This window comes from Vipera berus (genome assembly GCF_964194415.1).
Source record: "Vipera berus genome assembly, chromosome: 6".
Lineage (NCBI taxonomy): Eukaryota > Metazoa > Chordata > Lepidosauria > Squamata > Viperidae > Vipera > Vipera berus.
Genome location: NC_138208.1, coordinates 21670429 through 21683409, shown reverse-complemented (window position 1 = coordinate 21683409; position 12981 = coordinate 21670429). Strand labels below are relative to the sequence as shown.

Below are 12981 nucleotides of genomic sequence, written 5' to 3'. Positions count from 1 at the left end.
GAAAGGTCATGAAATGGGGCAAAACTCACAACAAATGTCTCACTTAGCAACATAGGTTTTGGGTGCAATTGTGGTCATAAGTCGAAGATTACCTGTATATTTGTAAAGGGAACATTTTGTAAATGGAAGTGTAGTATAGCCAGATGGCAAATTTATGTAATAATTTTTACCTGTTTCAACTAGGCATGAAATAATTTTTGTAGAAAAGTTAATTCCTATCTTCATGTTTAAAAATAATAGTAAATAGAAAAAAAATATATATTGATTGTAATATTTTATTAGGAATGAATCTGAATCTCCCATTTAATTGCAAAATTTCTCATCTGCGGTATAGATAAGTAGTATAAAGTCTCAAATATAAATGAGAACTTGATAAAAATTTCTTCTGTCATTTTCTGGCAGCTGTATAAAACTTTTAACTAATGCATTTTGTTATGTGTTAACTTGTCATATTACATGTTTTTTCACAAGTCTGCATTATCATAGGGAGCTTTTCTAGGAAGAATGATAAAATATGACATTAGTATATAATTTATAGGAGGAATAAATACCCTCAGACTGGAAGTCTGAATGAGTCCATGGGTATGAAGATACACTAAACTTATATGAGGAAAGCATTTGCACATTGTTTTGTTTTGTTTTCTTAACATACACAGCATACACAGATTTTGCCACATGGATATTGGGACCTGAAAATAAAATTTGCAAAATAGATTTTGGCTCAGCGTTAGTAAGCAACATGTTTACTAACAGCTCCACTTTATCCTTCTTGTATCTTAATGAATATTTAAATTACTTTGCAGATAACATTACGAATTTATTTAGAACTCTGGGCCATTAAATGCTTCCAAGCAAAAAATCAGCAAGATTTTGAGATTCAGGTTAGTAGTGTGTTTATTACCATGTTTTCACTTTGGTTCTGTAGAAATGTATAGGAAGAAATGATAATATACTGAAATGAAATGATTTCAGAATATATCTAGTTAAGAAATTGTGATCAACACATTTAGTCTGATTGCTTTCCATTAATCTGCAGAGAGGAAAATTGTTTTATATAATTTGAATGATAATTTACTTTCTATCTATTAGAGAGGAGTTTATTCAGTCTTTTTGTATCTTTTGGTGTCTTTTTTGTTGTTACCATTAACTGAATGGTAATGTAAAAATAACTGTTTCAGAACATATCCTATTCAGGGTAGACCAGGCTTTACCATAATGTACTATTTTAAATAAACAATTCAGCTGGAAAACACATTTGAATTTTTGTGATCTGATTTATGGAAGAGGAAAATTGCCATCACAAAACTGAAAAAAATACCATCTTAATTGGGTTGTTTCTATTGTTCTGTTCTTCTATTGTTTCTATTGTTAGCAATATGCTTATGATCCTATCTGATTAAGTTTAAGGTGATGTATATTTAATTTAGATTTAATTACAAATAATAATAGTTTATAGCAAAAATAAGAAACAAAACCTGTCCTACCAGTAATAATATAGGGCATACTATATTTTTGGAAAAGTATTGATTGTAGTTTTATAACTTACTTTACTATTTGTTGTGTAAAAGTTATAGTTTATACTTATGTTACATTTAACGCTGCTTAAATAGGAAAACTATGCAACCAAAAAAAGGATGTTGATGGACACATGGCAACAAGAGGCTTTCAGAAGATTTTTTTTCTTTTTCATTTTATCTTCCTTTCAGCTTCTAGAAGGCAGTAATCATCTTCCCTGTCAATCTACACCCCTTCCATATGTTGCAATAAACTGTAGGATGTAATGTCTAATTTCCAGTTATTGTGATAGCTAAAACACAGCATTGAACATAGTGATATATGATAGGAACCATTTGACAATCTGTGTTCTTGAAAAGAAATGCCAAAATTTACTACATCTCCATACACGTATATGCAATGTAGCATGATGTTTTCTAACCACAGCTATCCTCTATTTGTAGACATGTGATCTAATTTTTCAAGATGGCAACAACTGAAACACATAGTAAGGAAAAAAAGGTTGCTGCTGATTGAAAAATTACATAAAATCAAATGCATTAAGGGAAAGACAGGCTATAAAATGTGGTTCTGCAATTTTTCATGCTAAAAGCCCCAGTTGGACTTTAAATATGATGGTAGTGATATGTAGTCACCATTTACAATCATGAATAAGAGACACAGTAAGGAGAAAAACTAGATTTGGATTGATAAGAATTATTGTAAATCTAATTATTATAACCCAATTAATACTATTATACAGCACATACTAATTTCTGCCATCTTAAACATTACAATTTGGAACAGGTTTTGAAAGAAAGGCTAGGCCACAGAAGCTCCTGGAGTCCAAGTTGTACAAAAAAACTGGTTCAATCTAATGATTAAGACGCCAAGTTATAAAACAGGAGACTGGGATTTCTAATCTCACCCAGGCAGGAAAGTTCAACTAGGTGACTTTGGGCCAGTCTCTGTCTCTCTCTAAGTCTAAATTGTTGTGGGGAATATAGGTGGAGGAAGGAGAACTAAGATATATCACCTTTGAGTTATTTATAAAATATAAAAATTGTATGTATGTGTATATATATATATATATATATATATATATATATATATATATATATATATATATATATATATATAAAAATGCGAATCCCAGGCATATTAAAATTAACGAACTAAGCGAACACTGGGATGGAATAAGAAAAACTAAAACAGTTTTTATTGCTAAAAGATCAAGCTTTCGTTGGCTAACTGCCAATGTCGTCAGGATGGAAATGCTGGTGTGGGGAGATCGCATTTATACTGTTGGTGTAGTATTAATGCGATCTCCCCACCCCAGCATTTCCATCCTGACGACATTGGCAGTTAGCCAACGAAAGCTTGATCTAAATACTTAACAAACATTTAACACATATCTCCCTTGATTTTCAGCTAACAAAGCGAGAAAGAGCCAGTGGCCTAAAGGTTAGAACAATTGCCTAATGTGCAATCAGCCCAGGTTCGAATCTCAGAAGGGTATGGCTGACTGATGAGAACAAATAAGTTTGAAATGCATATCAGTCTCCCTTTAATTCTTTGTTAGCAATCCAAATTTAATATAAAATGATTGCCGCAGTAAACGACCACTGCCTGTGGATGGTCCTAGTTTGGTCTGATACAGGCAAAAGATTTCTCCCATATTTGGGTCGACAGGGTGCATCAAAAAACAACAACCACTCAAGATATTCTCTCTCTCTCTCTCTCTCTCTCTCTCTCTCTCTCTCTCTCTCTCTCTCTCTCTCTCTCTCTCTCTGTGTGTGTGTGTGTGTGTGAGTGAGTCTCTGTGTGTGTGTGTCTGAGTGTAATTGTGCTATAGTTAATTGAACTTCTTTATTTCAACAATTTTAGTTGCTGTGAATAGTTACTTCTTGTGAATTACAACTTTTGCCAATAAATTTCAGTGTGAAAAAAATACAATTACTATACTAAAATGTATGTATAAAAACATCTAACTTTAGACTTCAAGTGGATTTTAAATGTCTGGAAATACTTCTCCCTATTTATCCACATTTTAACTTCCCAATTTTCTCTGCCTTACCTAAGATCTATTTAGTGTTCTTTTCTTAATTTTAAAAAATATTCTTTTCACTTCACATAAAAAGTGGGCATAATTCAACCTCCCTAGGCCTTGTTTGTTTATTACTTTCAAGGTAAAGCAAGCTATAGTAAATTGTAATAATGGTCACTTGTGGCAATAAGGACTTTCTTTTGCAGAGTTTGATAGCACAGTCAGTGAGGTACTTTAAATTTCTTTTTAGATAAGCATTAATGTCTTTATCAAAATGCTGAAGTTAACAAGCTCTTCAGGATATTTGATCACTACTAGGAAATTTTATTTGTTTTATGGTGCATACAGTATAAGAGTATTGTGTTAAACATTCTTAGATAGATTAAGCTCTTAAGATTCTCTACTATCTTGAAAAAAAACATTTACATTGAATCATGTAACTCTTCTGAAGGAAGATTTGAAGAAATTTTAAAAAGCTAATTGATTTGTAGGTCTTTAGATAGATCATTTTTAGAGTGGAACTGTGAAAAAATACTACACTTCAACGAAGTTTTGAGTAAAATCATCTCTTGCACAAAATAGCAGAGCTCTCTACTTACTGAAGCAACTGAAGTACAAAGTGACTTCCTCTTTGAGCCAGTTCTTGATTAACTACTAGATATAATGATACCACTCTAATGGCAGAAAGTGAAGAAGAACTAAAGAGCCTCTTGTTGCGGGTGAAGAAGGAGAGTGCAAAACTTGGGTTGAAACTAAACATTAAGAAAACCAAAATCATGGCATCTGGCCCTCTCAATTCCTGGCAAATAGATGGGGAAGAAATGGAGGTAGTGACAGATTTTATTTTCCTGGGCTTCAAGATCACTGCAGATGGGGACTGTAGCCAAGAAATTAAAAGACGCTTGCTCCTGGGGAGGAAAGCCATGGCAAATCTAGACAGCACACTAAAAAGCAGAGACATCACCCTGTCAACAAAAGTGCGTATAGTCAAGGCTCTGGTTTTCCCAGTTGCAATGTATGGCAGTGAAAGTTGGACCATAAGAAAGGCTGAGCGCCAAAGAATTGAAGCCTTTGAACTATGGTGCTGGAGAAGACTCCTGCGAGTTCCTTGGACTGCAAGGCGATCAAACCGGTCAGTCCTAGAGGAGATCAACCCTGACTGCTCTTTAGAAGGCCAGATCCTGAAGCTAAAACTCAAATACTTTGGCCACCTAATGAGGAGGAAGGACTCACTGGAGAAGAGCCTAATGCTGGGAAAGATTGAGGGCAATAGAAGAAGGGGACGACAGAGAATGAGGTGGCTGGATGGAGTCACTGAAGCAGTAGGCGTGAGCTTAAATGGACTCCAGAAGATGGTAGAGGACAGGAAGGCCTGGAGGAATGTTGTCCATAGGGTCACGATGGGTCGGACACGACTTCGCAACTAACAACAACAACAACATAATGATATAATGAAGACAACACTTCTGACCTATAAAGCTCCCAAGTACCTACACACAAAGCATAGACAGTAATCATAATATTACATATTTATGTCATTATTATAGAACTGTAGAACTATATGTCATTATTTATACAAGTCAAATGTAAGACAACTATCAGAAGCTGAAAAAGAAGACTGAGTGTTTGAAAACATGACAAAGGTTTGTCATGTTTCAGTCCTGTCTGTTAAAATAAAGATCTTTAGCCCTTCAGTTAGAAAACAGGGAGAAAGACATTCAAGCAATTCACAGGTTGCCCGTCTTAATGAATTCACTAATAAATAAAAGCTCAGGTTTTGCTAATTCAGTTTCCACATTGAAGTATCTGAATCCCTTTTTTCTGGGCAATAAACCTAATTGATGAGGTTGTCCTAGTATTAGGAAGTACTTAATTATGAAAAGGTAAAGGTAAAGGTTCCCCCGCACATGCGTGCTAGTCTTTTCCAACTCTAGGGGCCGGTGCTCATATCTGTTTCAAAGCCGAAGAGCCAGCGCTTGTCCAAGGACGTCTCCGTGGTCATGTGGCCAGTATGACTAGACGCCAAAGGCGCACATAATGCTGTTACCTTCCCACCGTAGTGGTACCTATTTTTCTACTTGAATTTTTACGTGCTTTTGAACTGCTAGGTTGGCAGAAGCTGGGACAAGTAACAGGCACTCACTCTGTTATGCGGCACTCAGGATTCAACCCGCCAAACTGCCGACAATCTGATTGACAAGCTCAGTGTCCTAATCCACTTCATGTTTAAAATGCTATAGATATTTCTATTGTTTTATTGATATTGATTAGTATATGTGTTTGTGTGTGTGTTGAACTTAGATGTAAGGGCACATTAAAGTTATATAAAAAAAACATTTTCAGCCCTACCAGCAGACAGGACGTCATGAGCAGAATTTGATTTTAGAATTTAGATTGGAGAGTTTTATATTCAAGATTTAACCATGTTTTTCATAATTGATGATGATGATGTACTATATTTCTAATTTATGGATTGTTCAATGAACCACTCTTTACAGGTTCACCCATTATATTAAGCTATAACACACGGCTTCCAATTTACAAAGATTCACAGCTATGCTAGACTAAAACTAAATAAAACCATATTATGGCACATATAATACTTATAAGCCTAGTCAGCCTTCTCTACCAAATTGCTTTACATATTTGAGTGAACCATTTGCATAGGTTAAATATCCATAAGACGGTGTAACCTAGTATATAAATTTGAAGACTTTTATTGGGAATAAAATTAGCAAGAGACTATACTGGTAAATGTAGCCTCAGAATTTACCATGTAAAAGAGGCATTCACTGTTATATTACACTTTTTTGTCATAATGTAGTTCATAGGTCCTCACCTTTCAGTAATAACCAACAAAGTTTAATATACCTTTTGAAAAGTCAAACTTGTAAAAAACTATTGAACACTGTCCATAATAAAAGACAAATCATTGCTGATAGCACAGTGCTGAAACTGAAGGAATTCCCAACAGGCTGGATGGAGTATGAACTTGTTGAACAAATGACATGAAAATTTGAGTTACATACAAGGGAAATTACCTTGCACAAAAGATAATAGAATTGGGGGTCATTCAATGACATTGAATAACCTTACGTTCAAGCTAAAGATAATGTAAATATATAAACAGCATACAATTATATCTAGAATTCACAAGCATTCTGTAAAATGATGCAATCCAGATTTATCAATAGCTATCAGTCATCTACTACACCGAATATGCTGATACCTTCTACAGAAAAAAGGTGCTGAAAACAGCCAACTTCCTATACAACTTCAAGCATAGTCATATGCTTGAACCAGTTTAATTACACTTATCAATATATATAGGAAAAGGACTGGCAGACACAGGGGGAGAATAAAAAGAGGAATCACTACATAGCCAGAAACAAATTAAATCCAACACCCTTCAACTGCTGTTGACCCTTATCTAACTCTAACCAAATGCTGGCCATTAATTGAGAATATTTCTGTATATAGGCTTTTAGCAGTAAAACAGCTAAATTTAACCTCCATGTGTGAACCTAGTCTTTCATGCATTACAACATATTATGCATCACAGAGATTGTATTCTGTACACAAAAATATTTATATTCTATTGAATATGAAGCCTGGCTTAATGTTCTGCTTGTCCCATCATTCAAAGGAGCAATTTCTGAATATACAGGACCAAGCCAACAATTTTCAAGAATCAGTTATATGCAAATGCTGATTCTTCTCAGACTTTTGCAAAGCCTGTCTGCCATACTATTGCAAAACTAGTTTTTTTTTTTACTTTCTTACTCATTTTCCTCTAAATTATATAATTTGTAAGTGTTTCATAGAGCAAATTGGTTGATACTGTATTTTGGGTTTTCAAATATTGGTAGGGTTTCTTTTGGCAGTTGAGTGTGTAAAAATTGCATGCATACACACAAAGAGACACTCTTTGAAATTGGATTCAGTATGAGTAGTAAATTTTGAATTTGACTATCCAAATGAAATAGCTGAAAAATGATTTAATTTTTTCAATAGGTCAAAATAAAACAAAACATTGGCTTGAGAAAGATTACTTGTTTACTCACCTTCTCTGCTGATTGTGCCGTTCCAAAAAAGATTGGGATAAAAGCTAACCAAATGATACAGGTGGTATACATGGTAAATCCAATTGGTTTTGCTTCGTTGAAGGTCTCTGGAACGCCTCTTGTTTTAATAGCATATACAGTACATGTTACCATTAAGAGAATACTGTATCCAAGAGAACAAATGAGTGATAGATCTGAGATGTCACATTTGAGAATCCCACGGGCATTTTCAGGATCCACAGTCCTCTGCTCTCCATAATCTACTATGGTATGTGGAGGATCAATAGCAAACCAAATGAAAACTCCTATAAGCTGTATGGATATGAGGCTGAAGGTAATCACCAGTTGGGAACCTGGGCTGATGAACTTTGGAGCAGTGACTGATTTTTTCCCTTGCTCAAATATTCGATGGATCCGGTTTGTTTTGGTGAGCAAGGCTGCATAACTGAAGCACATTCCAAGTCCTAGAAAGATCCGTCGAAAAGAGCAGATGGCAGTGTCTGGACTTGCAATCATTAAAAAAGTGATAGCATAACAGAGAAAAATTCCAGTCAAGAGGACATAGCTTAGTTCACGCCCTGAGGCCCTGACAATCGGGGTGTCGTTGTGGCGGACAAATGTCACAATGACAAAGGTGGTTGCAATGATGCCAAGTATTGCTATGAAGACAGGCACAATTGCCCATGGGGAATGCCACTCCAGTTTGATGATGGGAATGAGTTGGCAGTCTGTGCGGTTGGTGCTTGGTTTCTTATCAAAGGGACACATTTCACAGGTGACCTCATCCACTTGGTAGTGATATCCTTCACAGCGCTCACAATGCCAACAGCAAGCTACTCCCTTAACCATCTTCTTCCTTTCCCCAGGTTTGCAGGGTATACTACAGACTGAAGCGGGGTGAGTTCGTTCTTTGATATCCCACTGCATATCTTCTACCTATGGTTATATATATCAAGAAGAAGAAAATTAATGACCCTTTCATCTTCTATTTGTAATATCTCTAATCTTGGCCATAGGTTTCTCGTGAATCACCTTGTTTTGACAATACAAATACATTTTATTTTCATAAGAAACCCCCTTTTTCTCTGATACTGATTTTATGAAACTGTTAAATGATTGGGCATAATAAATCATTTGTGCCTTGAGCTTGATGAGTGTCATTAGTTTCTATTTACCTCTTTACTGCTGACCAAATTGATGCCTGTGAAAAGATTTATCCGCTCTTAAGCTCTAGTCTGAAGCAAAGGCATCCTATAAAAAGGAATTTATGAGCTAATCACATGCAAATATAGTTCTCAAACATTTAATTAGAAAATAATGGCATATGGGTTTGGAATTAATTTATATCACAATGTAAGGACAGAGTAAACATCCTGCATTAATCTAGGAGAGAACAAGAAGTTTTATTTCTGAGAAGTAAAAATATGAAGCAAGGAAATATTTTATTTTGGATCCGCCTCAGGTTGCTTTGCTTGTTATCTTCTACCATCTACAAAATTATTTGTTTACTGTATTTGCTTTTTTCCCCCTCATCAAATTTCTCTGAGTGGCTTACAACAAAACAGTGACACAGAATAAAAGCTTAAACATCAATCCACTACAGACAAATAAAGTAATATTCCTGATCATTCACCTCATTGATTCACTAATTACCACCAGTCCTATCATGCCTCTCTAAGCTCTCTAGGAAAACATTATCTTTACACTGCTCTGAACAGGAAGAAGGAAGCTAACAAAGCTTATTTCTGCTGTAGATTCCCGCTCTTTAAAGATTTTAGGTGAGTAAAGGAATCCTCTGCATTCTCTCCCAGCTTGCATGAATCAGGCAGGCTGAGTCTTCCCACTGCAGGCAATCCTTGAAGGCCATGTTATAAAAGACTTCCTAGCTGATAAAGAGAATTTTGAACTATATCTGGAAAAATATATAAGCCAGCACATGGCTTTAAAAGGTTAGATAGCCTTTTGAATTCTGATGGGCTTTTGATTTTGTACACACTAATTTGTTGTAGGGATCTCAGTGGTTCTGTAGATCAACTGATCTTTTCCAGAAAAGGGCTGTAGGAATCTAGCGCTATAGTAGTAACAACAAACTTTGCATGAGTCAATCCATCCATTTTTAAACTACATCCTTCATAATTTCTGTCCTTTGACTGCACAACTGTAACTGGAATACAAAGCATTTGGAAAGTCCCTGTTTGATAATGCCCATGTTAGTGTTACATGAGAGTGACAAGTACCACTTAGAAATGATCAGACATGAAGTTCATTGAGTGTTTCTTTTTAATTACAGAGTTGTTTGGAAATGGAGAAAACTATACACAGCATTCCATCTTTAAACCTTTTAGAGATATAGTGATATAAATAAATACTTAAATCATTTTACAGAACTATAATAAATATACCAGCAGACAACTTTTCATCAAAGATTAATTAATTTACATTAATTACACTACTAATACAGTGCTAGATTACTTAGAGTACTACATTTTACTTTGGCATTCACAGTACCAACAAGGGAAGTAAATTACAAAACAACTCTGTCTTTGTTTTGTAGATAGATAAATCAATCTACATAAGCCATTGAGCATGTGTTGCAATGCCACTATTGTACACTTTTTTGTTGTTTTGATGAAACTGTCAGATTCTGCAGACTTCTCTGATTATTTTCTTCCTGTGGTGCAATTATAGGATGTTACTTGCCTATGACTTCATTTAAGCTTTTTAAACTACTGCTTCTATGATTTTTAGCAGAAATATGAATTCTTTCAAAAAGAAATAAATTAGAGAAAGGAAACATGTCCCACTCAAGGTGCTGCTGAGCTACATTTTCTATATATTGTAGCAGTATGGCCAGTGAAAGCTATACTTTAGCAACATCAAAGGATTACACATCCTTTACCTATTTCAGGTTCATAGACAAATGAATCATATCACATGGGACCAACCCTCATGTGTTTAAGAAACCACTTTGCCAGGAAAATGGAGAGGCTTTTGAAACATCAGTTTTCTTGGTGCTTATGAATGGAGAAGAAGAAGAAGAAGAAGAAGAAGAAGAAGAAGAAGAAGAAGAAGAAGAAGAAGAAGAAGAAGAAGAAGAAGAAGAAGAAGAAGAAGAAGAAGAAGAAGACAACAGAGTATGAGGTGCCTGGATGGAGTCACTGAAGCAGTAGGCGTGAGCCTAAATGGACTCCAGAAGATGGTAGAGGACAGGAAGGCCTGGAGGAACGTTGTCCATGGGGTCGCAATGGGTCGGATACGACTTTGCAACTAACAACAACAATGAATGGTCAGCTTAGTCTGACTCCATAAATGTCTTCTAGAAGAGGCAAGGCAATGTTCTTCAAACACAAGGCATGCACATTTAATTCAATGAGTTCAATTTTACTTGTGCTTTATTAAACTTAAAAATACTATCGGTAGAGAAGGGCGAGTCATTGAACACAACTGAAAAAGAACACAACTATTATTTTTTGAGCCAATCCAGAATCAAACCAGCACTTAAAACCCACCATATTATTTTGCAACTATAAGAAATGATCCCTCATTGTGAGAGCTGGGAATTACAGTATCACAAATTAGCAACCAAACAGGGAAACTACTGTTACTCCCAATGTTATTTTTTTTTTAGAACAACATGGAAAATTTCACCTGCACAGAGGCATCTTTCTGCTGAGTTGCCCCAGGCTGCTCTTTAGTTAAAAAGTCTTCTGAAAGAAGTTTAACAGTGACCCACTACAAAAGATCAATTTGCCTCAAGGTTTGGTTCACTAGTGTGTTTTTTTCCTCCCTTTAGTGCTCTCAAAGGGCCAGTTGACCTAGTAAATTATCTTCCGTCAAACAATTTTCATTGTTTTGGGGAAAAATAGTTAAGGGATGGTATGAAATGAATGGATGAGAAACTTCAAAACAATAGGATGTCTATTAATCCATCACTTTATAGATATGAAACAATGTTCACTGTCTCTATTAGTAATACAGTAATAGGTTTTTGATTAGACCCACACTCTTCAGAATTTTAATTAAAAAACTCTCCATTACAATCTAATGTAATACTTTATATGCATCAATAACATGGTATAGAATCTTAATGGCTGGCTAATTAATTGAGTAATTATCCTTTAGAAAACTTTAAGGATTTGACATAAGCAAAATAGCCATACTGCAAAAGTCCAAGTGAAAGTTTAAAGCAATGTATTCTAATTTGGAAAATTTAAGCTATGGTCCTCAGCCAGACCAGTATATATAACATAAGATAACATAACATAATGAGAGGTGATGAGATTTGACATAATTTAATATGTAATGATGTAATGATAGGATAGAAAAATGTGGGTTAGACAGTATCACCACCAGATGGATTCATAACTGGCTGACCAACCGCACTCAGCGTGTGGTCCTCAATGGAACTGCATCTACATGGAGGGAAGTATGCAGTGGGGTAACCCAAGGCTCTGTTTTAGGCCCAGTACTCTTCAACATCTTAATCAATGATTTGGATGAGAGGATAGATGGGGAACTCATCAAATTTGCAGATGACACCAAGCTGCAGGAATAGCCAACACTCCAGAAGATAGGCTTAAAATGCAGAAGGATCTTGACAAACTTGAACATTGGGTGCTATCTAACAAAATGAAATTCAGTGGTGAAAAAACTAAGGTTCTACATTTAGGCAAGAAAAACCAAATGCACAGATATAGTATAGGTGATACCTTGCTCAATAGTAGTAATTGTGAGAGGGATCTCAGAGTCCTAGTGGACAGTCACTTAAATATGAGCCAGCAGTGTACTGCAGCTGCCCAAAAAAACTAACACAGTGCTAAGCTGCATTAACAGAGGGATAGAATCAAGATCACGTGAAGTGTTAATACCACTTTACAATGCCTTGGTAAGGACACACTTGGAATACTACATCCAGTTTTGGTCACCACAATGTAAAAAAGATGTTGAGACTCTAGAAAGAGTACAGAGAAGAGCAACAGCTAAAACATATAAAGAATGTTTGCTGGATGGTTTAGTGAAGAGAAGAACTAGGGATGATATGATAGTAGTGTTCGAATATCTCAGGTATTGCCACAAGGAAGATGGAGTCAAGCTATTCTCCAAAGCACCTGAGGGCAGGACAAGAAGCAATGGATGGAAGCTATTCAAGGAGAGAAGCAACCTAGAACTAAGAAGAAATTTCCTGACAGTTAGAATTATTAATCAGTGGAGCAACTTGCCTCCAGAAGTTGTGAATGCTCCAACACTAGAAGTTTTTAAGAAGAGACTGGACAACCATTTGTCTGAAATGGTATAGGGTTTCCTGTCTGAGCAGGTGGTTGGACTAGAAGACCTCCAAGGTCCCTTTCAACTCTGCTATTCTATTCTATTCTATTC

At 35.6% G+C, this 12981-nt stretch overlaps 1 protein-coding gene across 1 annotated transcript in view; it reads right to left on the bottom strand.

Moving 5' to 3' along the window:
* Window positions 1-12981, bottom strand: part of GRM8 (glutamate metabotropic receptor 8) — a gene marked incomplete at both ends in the record, with an annotated part of 557094 nt that overhangs the window by 58234 nt on the left and 485879 nt on the right. Inside the window, one exon of the mRNA XM_081331179.1 lies at window positions 7606-8541. Within this exon, the coding sequence (XP_081187305.1) occupies window positions 7606-8541 (936 nt within the window). The remainder of the gene's footprint in view (window positions 1-7605; window positions 8542-12981) is intronic.